This window comes from Ambystoma mexicanum, chromosome 1q (assembly GCF_040938575.1).
Source record: "Ambystoma mexicanum isolate Mex_15411 chromosome 1q, UKY_AmexF1_1, whole genome shotgun sequence".
Classification (NCBI taxonomy): domain Eukaryota; kingdom Metazoa; phylum Chordata; class Amphibia; order Caudata; family Ambystomatidae; genus Ambystoma; species Ambystoma mexicanum.
In genome coordinates, this window is record NC_090922.1 from 1,447,086,828 (window position 1) to 1,447,107,104 (window position 20,277).

The 20,277-nt window shown below is 47.7% G+C and overlaps 1 protein-coding gene across 3 annotated transcripts in view; it reads left to right on the forward strand.

Moving 5' to 3' along the window:
- The window catches only part of ARMH1 (armadillo like helical domain containing 1), a 743,351-nt gene that overhangs the window by 235,397 nt on the left and 487,677 nt on the right, over positions 1 to 20,277 (forward strand). For all 3 annotated transcript variants that reach the window (XM_069642333.1, XM_069642332.1, XM_069642334.1), the window contains exons 6-7: positions 2,567 to 2,651; positions 3,318 to 3,440. In XM_069642333.1, the coding sequence (XP_069498434.1) occupies positions 2,567 to 2,651; positions 3,318 to 3,440 (208 nt within the window). The remainder of the gene's footprint in view (positions 1 to 2,566; positions 2,652 to 3,317; positions 3,441 to 20,277) is intronic.

Consider the following 20,277-nt stretch of genomic DNA (forward strand, 5'->3'; position numbering starts at 1 on the left):
TCTCTGGCCACTCTCCTTTGGCCCCCTTCCCTCACTGAGGCAAAAAACCTTGTCATCTTAGATTCCTCTCTCGTTCTCTCCACACATCATGGACTGTGGCAAGAAGTCCTACTTTCATCTTCACCTCCTACGAGGCATTATCCCTTTCCTCACCTTCCCCCAGAAGCTCAACGTATCCAGAGCTCTCTTTCTATCTAGGCTTGACTACTGCAACAGCCTCTTCCTCAATCTGCCTCTTTCCTCTCTTCGCCCCTTTCAACTAATCAAGAATAGGGCTGCAAGACTTATTCTTGGCCTCAAGCCCAGGGACCACATCTCTCTAGCCCTAAAATCTCTCCACTGGCATCTGGTGACTGCAAGGTTCAAGTTCAATACACTTTGCATTATCCACAAGGCAGTCTGGAGCATAGTACCTCTCTGCACCCAGTATTCTCTCCCCCAAATACCTCCCTGCTAGAGCTCTTCGGTCCTCTAGCTCCAACTAGCTTCCTTTTCTCCTCCTCCTTCACCCTCCTCCTCCTTTGCTAAATCTCCATCTTTTGCTGAAACTGGTGTTTGGTCCCTTCTGAGTCAACCAGGGGTCAGACCTTCACCAACCATTTTCCGGCCAGCATCGCTTACCAGCACTTGTCCTCGGGCACCCTTCCACGGACTAGCATGAATCCGGTCCACCTTGTCCATTGCACTTCCATTCCTACCCCCTTTGTTTCCCCTGGCACTTGCCCTCGTGGCCCCCCTCAGCACTAGCCCATCCCCTTTGGGCCCTGGAATGCCACACTTCTCCCCTTACTCCACCCCCACTTCACTTATATTACCTTTGTTTTTTGCACTTGCACGGTAGGGTTGTCACAAGACTACTATAACCATCACTGTTGTTATTGTTGTACTTTGTTACTATTGTTTCTTTTTCCTATGTCACCACCTCCCCCCATTATTGTCTTGTGGCACATGGAAACACTTGTGGATAGGTCCCATACAGACATAACCTGCATACAAAATGCTGTATCCTCGTGCTGTGACATCAAAGCAGGTGCAGCATCTCCAGCCATGCACCGACAACTGTAAGATGTTCTGCCAATGACCACACCTATGTAGTCAACAATGTATGCAAAGCAGCCAAACCACACACAAACCAACTATGTTAAACCTACGTGCAACCAGTGGACATACTTGTCGGTGCAAGGGCTCCAGCCATGCACCCAATGCAACATAGGAAGGGTCTTATAAAGGGCAAACCCTAGCAAACGGAAATGGTCACATGGGACTCCCTAATGTCCAACATATGCAATGACCTACACCATATGCTAATGTAGGCATAGCAGCTCACTTCTGCTGTTCTACTAAGTCTACAGTGTCCTCCACAACCATTGTGTAAAGGTCCCCACCTTCGAAGACATGCAGAGTTACAACTGCATGGCTGCTTTATGTTGTCGTGGCTGTGGTGAAGGCGTCCGCGCTTGGGTGCGTGGGCTACGCCTATTGCCTTTGGCCATGCACCCAACAGTATAAGGGTTGCCCACACCCACCACAACATAACAGCCATGCAGGCCAACATGTAGCCATGTACCAGAATTCACGAAGGCAACATAGGCACTGGCACTTCAATCCAACTGCTGCACCATAATACAGCGATGCAAGCAAACATATTCCAGTTACCATAATCCACAAACATACCATAGTGTTTGGCACTGTTACCCACTTCCATTCACAAATCATTGTATGACTGCCAACCAAAACACACAATCTTCACAACATTGGGCCTGCTCCCAACACTCTATTAAGTGCATAGAACCAATACAGCATAGTGCAGTACAACACTTACTAATCTGCCCAATGCAGGGCCTTTTCCATCGAAAATTTTGCAACAAAAAAATGTGCATCGAATGCATTTTATTTTTTGGGGGGGGGGTCCCTCTCAGCCCCACGTTTATTTAGCCTTAAAAATCCATCCCCAAATAAATTAACCCTTTACCCCACAAAAATGTGCATTTGATGCATATTTTTTCATTGGAATACCCTTGATGGAAAACCATTTGAAGGAAAACCATTTGATGCAAATACCAGATCCGTTACTTACCGGTATCCTTGTTGTGTTACCTTAAATTTTGTTAAAATAATTGATTTGCCAACTTGTGTGATATTCTGACTACTTACCTGTGTATCATATAAGAATCTACTATGGAACGGAGTATGCTTAACATATGCCTTACTGTATATATATGTGAATGTTTACTTACCCGTAATTCCAGTATTGTATTAGTGACCTTAGTGTTTACAACAAATAACTAAAGTTTTATGAAACTACAGTGTGTAAGTGTATTCTTGACTGAGGTCTTTGTATTTACCTACAGCCCTTCTCCCTCCTAGACTGAGCCTGGCTGCTCAACCATAGCTACTAACCTTTTGGGTAGTTCAGGCCAAACGTAAGAGCTGGAGCCCTGTACTCCTAAGAGTGAGTCTTCTACAGTTCTGACATAGGTGGACTTTATAAAACTCCCTATCAGAATGCAAGCAATGAAATGTTTATTTTGCAATGATGACTTATTGAGCAATGTTTTGCTTGTAGGTGCTAGTGAAGAAGGCTCATCCTAGCATTGTGGACCCTCTCCTTGGTGTGCTGCGCTCTATGCATCTGGAAGTACAGTATGAAGGTACGACAAATCTTAAAGCAATCACACTATATATTCATTTGCAACATATACATTTAGACCAAAACTCAAATCCAATTTGATATCTCCTATTTAGTTGGAGGCTTGTGAGAGTTGAAGTTTTGACATGGTGTGTCATATTTGTGAACACAAAAAGAGGTCTGCCCATCTCACTCTCTGAACTCTACCAGAAGCTATACTTTGCAACACACTGGCGAGTCTGTGTGACGTGAAGTATGGAGTTAAATGAACATAAACTTTCTAGCTGCACCATGGCAAATGAAAATGATGCTTAACTTTGTGGTCTAATGTTACTGAGTGGTAAACCTCTTTTTAAAATAAATATTCAAGAAGATAGAAGCTGAATAAAAACATCTCATTATTTTATGTAGTAAAAAACAGGACACTTTGTTCAAATTAGAAAAAATACATTTGACACCCAGACAAATCCACATATTTCTAGCATGTCTTTTAAAACTCCTGCAATATCATTTTTGTGCAATCTGTTCTAAATATTGTGTGCATTGCCTGGGAACAGGACAGTATACGATATAAAGACCTTTCTCAAAGGCTTGCATTCTTTCATTCTTGGATTGGGCTCTTCTAGTTGAAGAATGAACATCCATTCTGAGCACACACCCTCTGACTGCGCATTATTTTGGGTTGCAGCTCTGCAGCTCATCCAGGACCTTATGCAGTACGACGTTCGCCAGGACCTGCTGGCGGGCCTCGTAGCGCTGCTGAAGCCTTCGACTAAAGAAAGCAACATCATAATGCCTAAAATCATGGAAGGTACGAAGTTCCAGCATCTTTTCTGTACTTTGCATTCACCTTTTGAGGTTTTGATTTTTATCAAATGAACTCTTGTTTTCAATGCCGTTGTCTTTACCTTTTACTTATAATAAGCAATATTAGATTAGATATCAGATGCTGTAATTTATCTCAGCGGGATGAGCGCTGTCTGCTGCTCTGTTTGTGATCTGCTTGTCACAGGTTTGACTCCCAGTAAGGCCAACTCAGACTTTCATTCTGCCAAGGTCGATAAATGAGTACCAACTTTGGTTGGGTAATATTTGTATGTAAAATGTTCTATGTACAGTGCTTTGGAAAAATCACTATAATGAATTTTTATTTATATCATTGGAAGAATTGATAACCTAGATACTGTTGATTACATGATTGATTTCCTAGATACTGTTTGCTCTGTGTTTTACCTTGTATATAGCTAGGGTGACCAGACGTACCGGTTTTCCCGGGACAGTCCGGGGAAATCACCCTCCGTCGTGGGGTTCCGGGAATTTTTTTCATTTTAGAAACCCCGCCTGGGGTTTGCAGGGTTGGGTGGCTACTGTAATTAAAAATGTACTTTTTTTCACAACACTTTCAGAATTTTGAAGTTGGAGCATTGCTCGAACCTCCAACCTCTAAGGTACAAGTCACAACACTTACTGACTGTGCCACAGAGACTGGCTTGGAAACGAGTGTACAGCAAGCCATGTTATATCAATTAGAACAAACGCCTGTCTCGGATGAACATGCAAATATTCACAGCCAAAACTGCACAAATTAGATCATATACAGTTTATAGAAAGGAGAAGTGCTGGAAGTATAATTGTGTGGTGGTTGCGGATCGGGCGGTAATTGGTGGGCTGCGATGGGGTAGTCCCTCATTTGTATTGTTGGTCGTCCCGGTTTTTCATTTTGGAAATCTGGTCACCATGTGTATAGCTGACTTACTTTTACTGGCTTTTACTGACTTACTTTTACTGGTTTTATAATGTTATCCTTGGCGACTTTTAAGCTCCTAATTGTGTCAACCTCTTAATTGTACTCGAAACGCTCCTCTGCTCATTCTAATTTCGTAGCTTGTGCGATTTGAAACAGAATCTTTCAGTAGATTATGCACGCAGGCAGCCTTTGGGACTACAAATCCCATCTTTACTGTTGTTCGCGGCGAACCTTTGCTGCACATAACCATATGCTCATATGCTCTTACCATAACGGCGGCTCCTGATTACCTCTGCCAGCACTGCGAGCTGGTAAACGCTCTTGCTGGTGCCTAAGAGCCCGTTGCTTCCTGGAGGAGGCGGGGCTGGGGACACGCACGTCACGATCACGTGACTCCCTGATCGCCTCTTCACTACGAGACAGCCGCCCGAGCGGCGAACCTTTGCTGCACATAACCATATGCTCATATGCTCTTACCATAACGGCGGCTCCTGATTACCTCTGCCAGCACTGCGAGCTGGTAAACGCTCTTGCTGGTGCCTAAGAGCCCGTTGCTTCCTGGAGGAGGCGGGGCTGGGGACACGCACGTCACGATCACGTGACTCCCTGATCGCCCCTTCACTACGAGACAGCCGCCCGAGCGGCGAACATTTGCTGCACATAACCATATGCTCATATGCTCTTACCATTACGGCGGCTCCTGATTACCTCTGCCAGCACTGCGAGCTGGTAAACGCTCTTGCTGGTGCCTAAGAGCCCGTTGCTTCCTGGAGGAGGCGGGGCTGGGGACACGCATGTCACGATCACGTGACTCCCTGATCGCCCCTTCACTACGAGACAGCCGCCCGAGCGGCAAACCTTTGCTGCACATAACCATATGCTCATATGCTCTTACCATTACGGCGGCTCCTGATTACCTCTGCCAGCACTGCAAGCTGGTAAACGCTCTTGCTGGTGCCTAAGAGCCCGTTGCTTCCTGGAGGAGGCGGGGCTGGGGACACGCACGTCACGATCACGTGACTCCCTGATCGCCTCTTCACTACGAGACAGCCACCCTCGCGGCGTTAAGCCCGATAGGTGTAAAGGGCGCCGACTGTTCTGCGGCTGTTCGGCGCGCCGGGGACGCAAGTTTAAGGTTGATATAGTCAGTAATAGTTCTCTTCTCACCCAGGCGGCCTGGACTTGGGGCATGTAACCAAATTCTAAACATACTGTAAGATAACCACCTGGTGGGGGGAGAGTCGGTTTAAAGCTTGCTCTTTACACTGCCGGGCGCTCCCATACAAGGTGGTTTTGTGGAACATTGCATCTGTATCTCCTTACTGATGTGAGATTGGTGTTATATCTGCTTGGCAGTTGTGGTAGATAGCTACCCTTGTTTTAAACTCCATCTAAGAAGTGATCTTGTTATATAATACGAGTCTCAAATTGCTCGCTTTTAACAAATAATTTTTATATTTAGGTTTTTTTTTTTTTTGGGTTATATTGCTTGAGGCACCATGTTTTACTGATCTTTTATTGGTTTTAATCTATTGAGATTATGTTATACATTTTTATTTATATTGAAAGGTGGGTATTGTGAGCACTATTTTACCTCTGGAATTGACGTTTGATTTTATAGACCAGTGAAATTTTAAATTGACCTACTGTTTGCTAGGTTAGAAGGCGGTGCCGTATAGACATTCTGTACCCTCTATTATTATGGCCCCAAGCCCATGTACTCATAATCTTAGGTCAAAAAAAGGCAAACAAAGTACACCAACAACTAATATAACAATAGTAACTAAGAAAGGGGGGAAAGGAAAAAATAATAGGAAGGGAGAAAAGAAAGAGCTCATTGGTGAGATTAAAGATGTACCTGGTCAACCCAAAATACTTAGCTTTTTAACTATTAAAGAAAAAGTATTGGTACCTGACACTGAACAACCCCTCCCTCTCAACTCTAACAGTTCAATGATTGATAATAATTCTTTATTGACATTAGTGCATAATCTGAGGCGCCAATCCATGGGAATAGATGAGGATCATAACATTTCTGCAGTGGAGGATATTGAAATGAATAATATTATTGGATTTAATCTATCTGACACTCCAGATTTGACCAAATTTGCACAAGAAGAAGATATCGGTAATGAGGAAGAGGTGTCATGGAATCCTACAGAGAACTCATTTAATAATTATCTTAATAGAGATATGAGTGGGATTAATGAAAACCCCCTTGAGGTTGGAGAAAAATTTGATGCACTCACCACCATGATGGATGTTTTAATGACCATTTGTACTAAGTTGCTTAAAGAACAAAGGGATATTAAGGTAATGGTACAACAGAATATAGATAATACTAGATCCCTTGAGATTGGGGTAAAAGAATTTTGGGGGGGGGGGAAGTATCCAATGGAAATAAGTGATGATCTTGGAGATTTGAGCAAATTGGTCTTAGTGGCTGAAAATGAACGTAAGAAAGAACAAGCCCTGTCTAATCTACCCGCACAGGAGTTGCCCAATTCTAGGGATAACACACCAGAAGAAATAACCCTGAATGAGAGTGTTGCTGTAGTAACAGTATCTCAAGGTTTGAAGAGACGCACTAGGCGCAAAAAGAAAAATAGAAGGCCCACTCGGAAAAGGGTGGCGATGGCTAAAGTCATAACTACAAAAAAGATTAAAAAGAACACGTTGGCCCTAGCAGATACAGCTTCTCCAGACTCTGAATGTGTAGAGGTGGGGAACCACTTTGAAATTATTGAACATCAGCAGAAATTGGACTTAGGCAAAAAAACGAAAACAAAAAACGGGGGTTTACAGGACTGGTTAAAAGGAAATAAGCAGGAGCTGGAGGAATTTGGACCCAAGGATAGGGCACTTATGGGAAATAATTTTAAATATGTTACAATACCTTGGAATAGTAATGATATGACTCTTACTAAAACAGAACAGGAAACATATATTAGGGAGATGGAGCGTTTGGTCATGCATAGTAATTATAAAATTGGAATGGCTAACTTAGTTGGAATGAATGAAGAGCCTCTGTTTCCAGTGGGAAAAACCATAAAGATTATAGAAAGGGATACCACAGATGAAAGCCCCTTTCTAAACCGGGCATGGTTATTGAATAAATTGTCATCTATACCGCAGTTACAAAATATTGATACAGGGGACATTGAATCTATTATACTACCAGAAATTGGCAGTTGGAAAAACTGGGTCATTGCCCGATTTAGATCTGCTGTGTTTGTTGACCTTATACGTGAAAACTCCAATGGAATATGGGGGAATGAATATGAAATTGTGATATGCAACTCTCCCCCATATAAAAATATCAGTACAGCAAATAGGGGTTTGGAGGGGTATCCTCAAACATGTATTGAATCTGGAAGTAATTTAAAGGACACAAACATTTTGGAAGGAAATACCCCATGCTCAAATTGAGATGAGGTATGCACTAAAGAATATACCCTTCTCTCTTGGAACTGTAGGAGTTTTAACTCCCTTTTACACAAGGATGGTATAATACTACTCTTGGAGAGTGACATTTTTGCCCTTCAAGAAACTTGGATTACTGGGGAAATCTTATTGGATGGATATAATATATGGCAAAAACCTTCCGATAAGGGTGAGAAGGGTCGCCCATATGGAGGGCTCTGTATAGGGATAAAAAATCATTTTAATTGTAAACCATATGTGAAACATGGGAGTCTCCGGAATGTCATGTGTGTATCTATAAATAGAGGAAGCCATACAAGGAAACTTCTACTTATAAATATCTATTCTCAACCTGATGGGGTCAACTTTCTGGAGATTGGGGAGTATCTCAACCTAACCCTTGATAGTTGGACTCTGGAATCTCCTGATTCTGATATTTGTATAGTGGGAGATTTTAATGCCCATTGTAATGTAGCCGTAAAGGATATGAATAGGTGTAGAGAATTGTGGGAGGAAACTGCTATATTTGCATCTATAGAATTACAGGATTGTCTAGGGGTTGGGGGAAAAAATCAGCAGACCCTATTAGGCTGTCGATGGATGAACTTGATGTTTGACTGGGGGCTTACATACTTTGAAACTAATATAGGTACAGGGGATGGGAACACCTGGTCTAATGGAAAGGTTTCTTATAGGCTTGACTACATGTTCGTTAATAAAAATCAAAGACGCACAAACATCTCGTTTGAACATGTAGATATCCTGCTAAGTGATCATGTACCACTTCGGGGTAAACTTAACTGTGATCCAGGAACCCAAAGATGGGGAGTGGGCGAGGAGATGAATATGCTATTTTCAGCAAGTGGAAATAGGATTACTTGGTCTGATAGAAACCTAGCCTCCTTTAATGGTCTATTTGATCGTTTAGTCGTAGATGGTTACGACATAGCTTGTAATGGACTTAACTCTATTACCAATCTGTTGGGTATGATACGTCGTACAAACAGTAATGTCATTCTGAAAAGTTCAAAGGGGAAAAATCACACACATAAGTTCGATCAAGCAATCTATGATAGGAAAAAAGAGATGAAACGTGATATTCGGGAACTTAAGCAGATATGTGACTTAGATGATAAAGAGAGGAGTAAAAGAATAAGTAATATAAAGACACATTATAAAAATTGGATAAAGGATTATAAATACAATACAAACAACGCAAATTGGAGATGTATATATAAGTTATGTAAAACTCATGATTCAAAAAAATTGTGGTATCTATATCGCCAATTTTTAATGGATGAAGATAACAGGGAAATTAATGATGTTAGTCAAGAGGTTTGGAAACAATATATTACTAACCTCTTTTTCAAGACTAGTCACATATCGGCTAATACTAGCCTAAATCCATGGGGTATGGCTAATATCCCCTTTGATATTATTGATATTCTTAAAGTGATCTCAAAAATGAATTCTTCTCGTGCCCCAAGGCCGGATGGGTTGGCTAACATTGCTATAAAACAAAACCCTAAGAAATGGGCAGGTATCTTTCTCCAACTATTCACGAGTATATGGGGAACAGGTATTATACCGGAAAGTTGGAGGAAAGCTATTGTCGTCCCTATTTTTAAAAAAGGGGACCGAAAACTGCCGGATAATTACAGACTTTTAGCAATGGCGGATAGTAGTTGCAAGATCTTTTGCTCCTTGTTAGTAAACATTTTGAATAATTGGATAGAGGAAAATTGTTTACTCTCTATTCAACAAACGGGATTTCGAAAGGGATATAGCACCCTGGATAACTTGACCATGCTGAACTACATCATAGCCAACTCAAAGGACAAGGGGGAAAAACTATATGTATGTTTTATAGATTATTCGAAAGCTTTTGACTGTGTTAATAGGGGACTTTTGTGGGAGAAATTGAGAGTGAAAAAGATTTGCCCAAAAATCCTTCATTTTTTGGAGGAAATGTATAGGGATACTACGGTGACTATCTGCTTGGGTAAAGGAAGGATGTTGTCATCTGACATTAGAACTAACACCGGTCTTAAGCAGGGTTGTGTTACCTCTCCTACACTGTATAATCTATATGTATTAGATATGTGGGAGAGTCTTAAAACCTTAAACATCTTCCCACCTATTGTGGATGGGAAACCAATATGTGGACTTATGTATGCAGATGATACTATCCTTATGGATAAAACTCCGATAGGACTGCAAAGAATGTTGAATGGTTTATCTGCTTACTCGGAGGCCAACAACCTCAATATTAACCCTTTAAGTGCCATGGGTATTTCTCCCCAGTGCCAGGGCCTTTTTGGGTGATTTTGGTATGTGGCCATTCAATGGCTTGTAACTTTTTTGTTACATGAGATATCTCGGGCTAATTTGGCTCCTTTTTTTCCCACATGTATGCGGTCGTAACGCCACCCAGGAATCCCAGGTTGCTGTAGGGGGGTGAGAGAAAATAAGGAAAAAGTGCGAAAATGTTGGGTTTTTTCAAATAATGCCAATAAAATGATGTACAAAGAAGCCTGTGGTTTTTTCCTTGTAAGAGCTAGGAACAAATGGTTTGCTGTGCTGAGTTCCCCAATGTTGTGGCTTTCAGGAACAGGTTGAGTGGAAATGGAAAAAAATTATTTTGATGTGGTTATCAACCGTTTTGTGAGTGGTAGGCGATTTTTGCCATTTTTGCCAATTGGACATGCATGGACGGAATGGAAGAAAAGGGTAGGAAAGCCAAATTGGAGGACAGAAAGGCATATATTTCTGAAAAGTAGACAAAATTCCAAGTTTAGGAAGGGGTGATTTGCATAGGTCAGGCAACAACTAGGTAGGGGAAACTGCCATTGAATGGGGGAAAAGTGGGAAAATGACTGAAAAAAAAGGTATGTGTTGGACATGGTTGGCTTGGTACGGCAATGGCTTCTATGAATTTTGAGAAAAGCAATGCTACGCTACATTCCCCCGACTCTTGCAGTTAGGAGAGCATACCATTTTTGTAGTGTTTTTACAAAACAAGCAATACCACAAGCCAAACACTGAGCCATGGTACACAGGAGTTTTACGCTCACGGCCTGACCAGACGCACTTAGCATGTGTAAATTGGGAAAACCAATGTGGTGAGGAATGGCAGCCATACATTTTTTGAAAGAGCACAGGCAGACCTTTTCAAGGGTAGGTGACTTGTGCAGGTTACAAAAGTGTATGGTGGATAAAGCAGCGACTAAATGTAGGTCACATTTGGGAAAAGAAAGGGTTGTGAGACAAAGGGCACCAGCAAATGGGTCAAAACGTTATGAAAACCACACAAACACAACACATGGCCTACCGTCACGCGTTCCTACAGGTGTCCTGATGAAAACGGTACACCACATGTGTGGGTGCACCTACCTGGCCGCCAAGGGGAAAGCCTAAAACACAAGTAACTCCAAGTCTGTTTTCAGAGCGAAATCTCAGACATTCTGCCGACCGGCACAACGTACAGATCTGGGCCTCGGGTGTCCAAGCCACCAAGGAAAACAGGGAACCCCATGCATTTCCGAAAAGAGGACACCCGTGGGAATCCGCAGAGGTATGATTTGCGCACATCGCCCCAGATTTTATTACCCAGACAGCCCCGCAAAGTCCGAAATGTGGGGAAAAAAATGCTTTTTCCGCACATTTCGCTCGACGCACCCATCGAAACACGGCCCCAACAACACATGGCCTACCGTCACACGTTCCCACAGGTGTCCCGATGAAAACGGTACCTCACATGTGTGGGTGCACCTACCTGGCCGCCAAGGGGAAAGCCTAAAACACAAGTAACCCCAAGTCTGTTTTCAGAGCGAAATCTCAGACATTCTGCCGACCGGCACAACGTACAGATATGGGCCTCGGGTGTCCAAGCCACCGAGGAAAACGGGGAACCCCATGCATATCCGAAAAGAGGACACCCGTGGGAATCCGCAGAGGTATGATTTGCGCACATCGCCCCAGATTTTATTACCCAGGCAGCCCCGCAAAATCCGAAATGTCGGGAAAAAAACGCTTTTTCCGCACATTTCGCTCGACGCACCCATCGAAACACGCCCCCAAGAACACATGGCCTACTGTCACGCGTTCCCACAGGTGTCCCGATGAAAACGGTACCTCACATGTGTGGGTGCACCTACCTGGCCGCAAAGGGGAAAGCCTAAAACACAAGTAACCCCAAGTCTGTTTTCAGAGGGAAATCTCAGACATTCTGCTGACCGGCACAACGTACAGATATGGGCCTCGGGTGTCCAAGCCACCGAGGAAAACAGGGAACCCCATGCATTTCCGAAAAGAGGACACCCGTGGGAATCCGCAGAGGTATGATTTGCGCACATCGCCCCAGAATTTATTACCCAGACACCCCCGCAAAGTCCGAAATGTGGGGAAAAAAACACCTTTTCTGCACATTTCGCTCAACGCACCCATCGAAACACGCCCCCAACAACACATGGCCTACCGTCACGCGTTCCCACAGGTGTCCCGATGAAAACGGTACCTCACATGTGTGGGTGCACCTACCTGGCCGCCAAGGGGAAAGCCTAAAACACAAGTAACCCCAAGTCTGTTTTCAGAGGGAAATCTCAGACATTCTGCCGACCGGCACAACGTACAGATATGGGCCTCGGGTGTCCAAGCCACCGAGGAAAACAGGGAACCCCATGCATTTCCGAAAAGAGGACACCCTTGGGAGTCTGCAGAAGTATTATTTGCACACATCGCCCCAGAATTTATTACCCAGACAGCCCTGCAAAGTCCGAAATGTGGGGAAAAAACGCATTTTCCAGACATTTCGCTCGGCGTACCCATCGAAACACGCCCCCAACAACACATGCTCTACCGTCCCGCATTCCCACAGGTGTCTTGATGAAAACGGTACCTCACATGCGTGGGTGCACCTACCTGGCTGGCAAGGGGCAAGCCGAAAACTCAAGCAACCCCCAGCCTGTTTGCAGAGGGGAATCTCAGCCATTCTGCCGACCGGCACAACATACAGATATGGGCCTAGGGTGTCCAAGCCACCACGGAAAACAGGGAACCCCATGCATTTCTGAAAAGAGGACACCCTTGGGAATCCGCAGAGGTATGATTTGCGCACATCGCCCCAGAATTTATTACCCAGACACCCCCGCAAGTCCGAAATGTGGGGAAAAAAACGCATTTTCCAGCCATTTCGCTCGGCGCACCCATCGAAACACGCCCCCAACAACACATGGCCTACCGTCACGCGTTCCCACAAGTGTCCCGATGAAAACGGTTCCCCACATGTGTGGGTGCACCTACCTAGCCGCCAAGGGGAAAGCCTAAAACACAAGTAACCCCAAGTCTGTCTTCATGGCGAAATCTCAGACATTCTGCCGACCGGCACAACGTACAGATATGGGCCTCGGGTGTCCAAGCCACCGAGGAAAACGGGGAACCCCATGCATTTCTGAAAAGAGGACACCCGTGGGAATCCGCAGAGGTATGATTTGCGCACATCGCCCCAGAATTTATTACCCAGACAGCCCCGTAAAGTCCGAAATGTGGGGAAAAAAACACCTTTTCCGCACATTTCGCTCGACGCACCCATCGAAACACGCCCCCAACAACACATGGCCTACCGTCACGCGTTCCCACAGGTGTCCCGATGAAAACGGTACCTCACATGTGTGGGTGCACCTACCTGGACGCCAAGGGGAAAGCCTAAAACACAAGTAACCCCAAGTCTGTTTTTAGAGCAAAATCTCAGGCATTCTGCCGACCGGCACAACATACAGATATGGGCCTCGGGTGTCCAAGCCACCAAGGAAAACAGGCAACCCCATGCATTTCCGAAAAGCGGACACCCGTGGGAATCCGCAGAGGTATGATTTGCGCACATCGCCCCAGAATTTATTACCCAGACACCCCCGCAAAGTCCGAAATGTGGGGAAAAAAAAGCATTTTCCAGACATTTCGCTCGGCGCACCCATCGAAACATGCCCCCAACAACACATGGCCTACCGTCACGCGTTCCCACAGGTGTCCCGATGAAAACGGTACCTCACATGCGTGGGTGCACCTACCTGGCTGGCAAGGGGCAAGCCCAAGTCTGTTTTCAGAGCGAAATCTCAGACATTCTGCCGACGGGCACAACGTACAGATATGGGCCACGGGTGTCCAAGCCACCGAGGAAAACAGGGAACCCCATGCATTTCTGAAAAGAGGACACCCGTGGGAATCCGCAGAGGTATGATTTGCGCACATCGCCCCAGAATTTATTACCCAGACAGCCCCGCAAAGTCCGAAATGTGGGGAAAAAAACGCATTTTCCAGACATTTCGCTCGACGCACCCATCGAAACACGCCCCCAACAACACATGGCCTACCGTCACGCATTCCCACAGGTGTCCCGATGAAAACGGTACCTCACATGTGTGGGTGCACCTACCTGGCGGCCAAGGGGAAAGCCTAAAACACAAGTAACCCCAAGTCTGTTTTCAGAGCGAAATCTCAGACATTCTGCCGACCGGCACAACGTACAGATCTGGGCCTCGGGTGTCCAAGCCACCGAGGAAAACAGGGAACCCCATGCATTTCCGAAAAGAGGACACCCGTGGGAATCTGCAGAGGTATGATTTGCGCACATCGCCCCAGAATTTATTACCCAGGCAGCCCTGCAAAGTCCGAAATGTTGGGACAAAAAAATGCATTTTCCGCACATTACGCTCGGCGCACCCATCGAAACACGCCCCCAACAACACATGGCCTACCGTCACGCGTTCCCACAGGTGTCCCGATGAAAACGGTACCTCACATGTGTGGGTGCACCTACCTGGCTGGCAAGGGGCAAGCCGAAAACGCAAGCAACCCCCAGCCTGTTTGTAGAGGGGAATCTCAGCCATTCTGCCGACGGGCACAACGTACAGATATGGGCCTCGGGTGTCCAAGCCACCGAGGAAAACAGGGAACCCCAGGCATTTCCGAAAAGAGGACACCCGTGGGAATACGCAGAGGTATGATTTGCGCACATCGCCCCAGAATTTATTACCCAGGCAGCCCTGCAAAGTCCGAAATGTGCCCCGGACTTTGCGGGGGTGTCTGGGTAATAAATTCTGGGGCAATGTGCGCAAATCATACCTCTGCCGATTCCCACAGGTGTCCTCTTTTCGGAAATGCATGGGGTTCCCTGTTTTCCTTGGAGGCTTGGACACCCGAGGCCCATATCTGTATGTTGTGCCGGTCGGCAGAATGGCTGAGATTCCCCTCTGCAAACAGACTGGGGGTTGCTTGCGTTTTCGGCTTGCCCCTTGCCAGCCAGGTAGGTGCACCCACACATGCGAGGTACCTTTTTCGTCGGGACACCTGTGGGAACACGAGAAGGTATGACATCTGCTGTTGGCGACGTGTTTCGGTGAGTGGCCACAGGGAAATGTCTCTGAAATTGGCCGGAAATGAAGACAATTCTCATACATTTCGCTCTGGCCACCCACCGAAACACACCGCAACAACACGTGGCCTACCTTCCCGCGTCCCCACACGTGTCCCGATGAAAACGGTACCTCACATGTGTGGGTGCACCTCCCTGGGGCGCAAAAGGAAAAGGGTAACCGACTGGGAATCCCAAGCCATTCGCCACTGCCTTTTTGTTCATGTGGGCAACCTACAGATTTGGGCCTAGGGTGTCGAAGCCAGCAAGGGAAACGGGGAACCCCATGTATTTCCCAAAAGAGGACACCCGTGGGAATCCACAGAGGTCTGCCTTGCGCAAATTGCCCCAGTTTTTATTAGCCACAATCCCCGACAAAGTGTGATATTTGGTGGGGAAAAAACACAATGTTCACTGCTGTCCTTTTGCGCCCCCGGTACGTGCACCCACACATGCGAGGTACCTTTTTCGTCAGGACACCTGTGGGAACACGAGAAGGTATGACATCTGCTATTGGCGACGTGTTTCGGTGAGTGGGGACAGGGAAATGTCTCTGAAATTGGCCGGAAATGAAGACAATTCTCAGACATTTCGCTCTGGCCACCCACCGAAACACACCGCCAACAACACGTGGCCTACCTTCCCGCGTCCCCACACGTGTCCCGATGAAAACGGTACCTCACATGTGTGGGTGCACCTAACGGGGGCGCAAAAGGAAAAGGGTAACCGACTGGGAACCCCAAGCCATTCGCCACTGCCCATTTTGTTCATGTGGGCAACCTACAGATTTGGGCCTAGGGTGTCGAAGCCAGCAAGGAAAACAGGGAACCCCATGCATTTCCAAAAAGAGGACACCCGTGGGAAGGTCTGACTTACGCAAATCGGCCCAGAATGTAATACCCAGAACCACCAGCAAAGACCCACATGGGAGAAGGGTGCCCAAGGCCAGGGATATTACCGCCGACTTTGCTGGAGCACTGTCTGCCCTGCGTTACAGCTTCTCCCCACCAAGGAGTCTCGGCAGTGTGCCAATACCTCCCCGAAGGGAAAAGCTATAATGCAGCCCAGCCGCAACTCCAGGACAGTTGGAGGTGATCTGCCCAGACGGGCCATTCCCACCCACACCACCAACAATCCAGCCCCAGTCTCACCCACCCCACTGACAGTGGGCCCTAACCATAGAATAATAAAAAACAGTACTCACATAACGTTGCAGCTGCTCGGGTAGAAAAAGCTGTAAACAAAACAAAGAACATGTGTTACCTACGGTCACACCAGCAAAATGTAGCCCTCTCTGTGGGCAGATAAGGAGGGGGGCTGTCCTGCACTCCTCCCTGGGCTCAGGCGTCCGTTCCTAGGAGCAGATATCTGGTCCCAGGGAGGGCTGCATGACTTGGCACCCACTCCATTGCGGGTGGGGGGGAGGGGGTCAACGCCCCATCCCATTAGAAAATTCCCTGACCCTTTGGGGTGCCCCACCGCCCCCCCCCTAAAAAGCGTTCCACCATTTTCATTTTTTTCCTTTGGTAACCCAACTCCCCTTGGTGCAGAGGGTCACATTGGTGTGCCAATCTGGCGACGGGTTGCCCAAACCTTACTGCCCCATCTATTTGGGGTCCTGCCCCACCTTTTGTGGTGGCCCTCTCCCCCCACCACAAATGGGTGGCAGGGACACCTCATTTAGGCCTCCCTGGGCCTCCTACAAACGGCTGCGTGAGGTACACCCCACCTCCATTTGGGATGGGGGGGAGAGGGCCACCCCAAAAGGTGGGGCAGGACCCCCAATAGATGGGGCAGTAGGGTTTGGGCACCCTGGGGCAGATAGCCACACTAATGTGGCCATCTGCACCAAGCAAAGTTGGGTAAACAAAAAACAAAATACAAATTGGTGTGAGGGGGGAGAGGGCCACTAAATTAAAGGAATGGTATTATAAAGGATACTCAAATTTAGTTGGTGACCTCAAAATGATTGAATCTAATCAATTTTGGTCAGTAATTTATGACGGTGAAATTAAGGTTTTTATTGGGGCAGCCTTTTATATTTGGAAGCGAGCAATTTCTTTTTAAACCTGTAATATCTTATCTTAAAATGTGATATCCTGTTTGTATGATTTACATGATTTGATGTGCGATATTCCCTTCTTATGTATGGATAATATGAAATTAATGTATGTTCTCTGTTTCTGATGTAATTAATTTTGTTAGTGTATAAGGTTTTAATTAACCAATATGCACTTTAAATAAATAAAAAAAAAAAAAGTTGTTCGCGGCGGCATTTATTTGCAGCCCAGGCGCGAATGCGCCAGTACAAACAAGCATGCCGGTTTGTGCCGGTTCGGTAAGTGTTGCTTATTCTTATTGCTCTCCCTCTTTTATCTTAATTCCCTTCTCCAGCATGGGGTCTGGCATGGATTCACATGCTCATGAATATTCCCCGTCGTCAGGCCGGGAATCCTCGGTATAGAAAAAAATCAGTATCAGTTTCGTTTCTGATCTGTCTTTCTTAGTAGTAACCAATCACTGGTCTCTGGGTCATACTGCCCCCAGCCAATGACTGCCCTCTCCTTAAGCCCCGCCTCTGGCAGCCATCCTCAGATTTTTACCGCACGTTCAAGTGTTGGGAGTCCTCGTGATGTAGCTCTCGAGCTTTTGCTGTGTTTTCGTGCTTTTTCAGGAGATTTTTCTCATTTTTCGGTTAAATAGAGCCTCAAGCTCCACCGTTTCTACATCCAATCAACGGGGATCCGTTTCGGTGTTTTCTACGCCCCTCAAGGGTAAAGATTTCGTCGAGTTAGCTTTTGGAGGATTCCAGAAGTTCCGAGGCCTACCCCGGACATGGCCCAGGAGAAAGGAAGCTCGACGCCTGGGAAGCTGTTCAGGACCTGCCCTGGATGCCAGCTTCAGAATGTTTTCAAGGAGGACGAGCATTCGTTATGCCTCTACTGCCTCCATGAGGACAAGACGCACACGGAGAAGGACTGTGCGTTTTGTGGAAACATGTCGGAGCGGACCATGAAGGATCGCCACCGCCGTCTCGCCAACTGGCTGGAAGAGAAGAGCCCGTCGGGCGAGAAGAAGACAAAGAAGTCCGAGCGGTCTTCTAAGTCCTGTGAGGGCGCCCCGGCGACAGGGGCCCAACAAAAGGCTAAGCACCGCGAGTCTGCGGGCACCGGGAGCGCCGAACCGTCGGGCTCCTTGGCTGCCAGGCAGGGCGCATCCTCCCCGGCGCCATCAACCACGAGCCAACGCTCTGGCTCGGGTAAGAGGAAGTCCGAGAACCCGGCAAAGCTTCTAGAGAGGCCCCGGTCGATCTCGAAGATTCCGGCAGAGGGGGAGCGAGGCTCGGACCCTCCCCCCCCCAAGGTGAAGGCCCCAGGCGTACAGAAGGTGACGATGGCCTTAATTCACCCTGCTAAGACCTCGATTGAGGATGTCGCCGTGGCCCTGGCTCAGCCTGTGGAGGCTACACCAGTGGAAGCGACCTCAGGACCCAGAGTCTCCCTGCCACCGTGGAGGGAGTCGTCTTTCAGGCCCATTGAGAAGACCCCCACGAAGTCCTTGGTGAAAAAGGTGAGGGAGGGGCTGGTGGCCATCGTGGATACGGACACGACCTCTGAAGAAGAGCTCATCGAAGTCGTGGAAGAGGCCCAGCCCATCAGGAGGGATCCCGACGAGGGCGACGACGAGAGCGACGGTGTCGCCGACGCGGCTCCTCAAGAGCCCTCGCGTCCGTCGTTTCCGGCGCCGCAGGACACTTCGGTGGCCATTTTGTCAGCGATTCAGTCCTTATGCTCGGAGATAAGGACAAGGTTGCCCCTCCCCCCCGACAGAGGTACCTGAGCCAGATCCGACGGGGGAACCGGAGCCAGGACCTTCGGAAAGTCCACCGCATAAGAGGAGGACGACGCATCCTACGCCACCTCTCCCACCTCTGCGGCCTGCTCTGCCTTCCCCCCGGTCTACTACCCACGGGGATGATACAGGCACGGACACAGCTACGACAGGTACAGATGACGACGGAGGCGGCGACGGGACGTGTCCCCCGTCACCCCCTGCTCAGGCGTCCCCGCCCGACGAGATTGGATCCTTTAATGCCATGATTTCCAGGGCATCCGAGCTCTTCCAGCTCTGTCCAGAAGAGAAGAAGGAAGGGTTCCTTTACCAACAGCGCGAGGCTAAAAGGAAGACGGTCCTCGCCGTACCGCTTCTTGATGAAATCTGGGATGAGGGGCTCGCCCTCCTCAAGAACCCTGCCACGGCGCCGGCAAAGAGAGACCGGTACGAGAAGAAGTACCGGGTCCCCGACGCTGCCCCCTTGTGCCTTCGGGCGCAACCTACCCCGGATTCGGTCGTCTCGGCGGCGGCAAAGAAGAAAGCTGGGGGGGGCATCGGCCTCGACATCAACTTACCCGCCGGACGGCGAGGGCAGGAAGCTGGACACGATGGGACAACGGATCATCTCATCCGCAGAGACGACTATCAAGGCGGCCAACGCCGTGGCTATCGTAGCCCGCTATGACAGGGAGTTGTGGTTCAAAATCGCCCCTCTGTTGGACTTCCTTTCGGACGCCAAAAGGGCTGAGGCACTTGAAATCCTACAGGAAGGTGAGATTGCTTCGGACCATGCCATCACGGTGGCAACGGACATCGCAACACCGGTTTCCGTCAGTTGGGCAACAGCGTTAGCTTGAGACGACGAGGATGGCTCAAGGCCACGGATTTCCGCCAGGACGTACAAACCAAGGTTTTGGACATGCCCTTCGACGGGAACAACCTGTTTGGGAAGGCGGTTGATGAGTCCCTTCAGGCCATCAAGACAGACACAGAGACTGCCCGGGCACTGGGAGTGCTCCAACAACGACGGCCGTCGTTTCAGAGCTCCAGAGGCAGACAAGGTGCCCCCAAGGGATCCGGCAGTGGCTCCTCCGCGTACCGCCAAGCGGCAAGATCTTCATCCCAGGAAGCTTACAGGGGACGCTGCAAGTCAGGTGGTGCCCGTCGTCATCGACAGGGAGGTCAAGGAGGCAAGGCGGCCTCCAAACAAGATTGAACCGACCGTGGGGTCGGGCC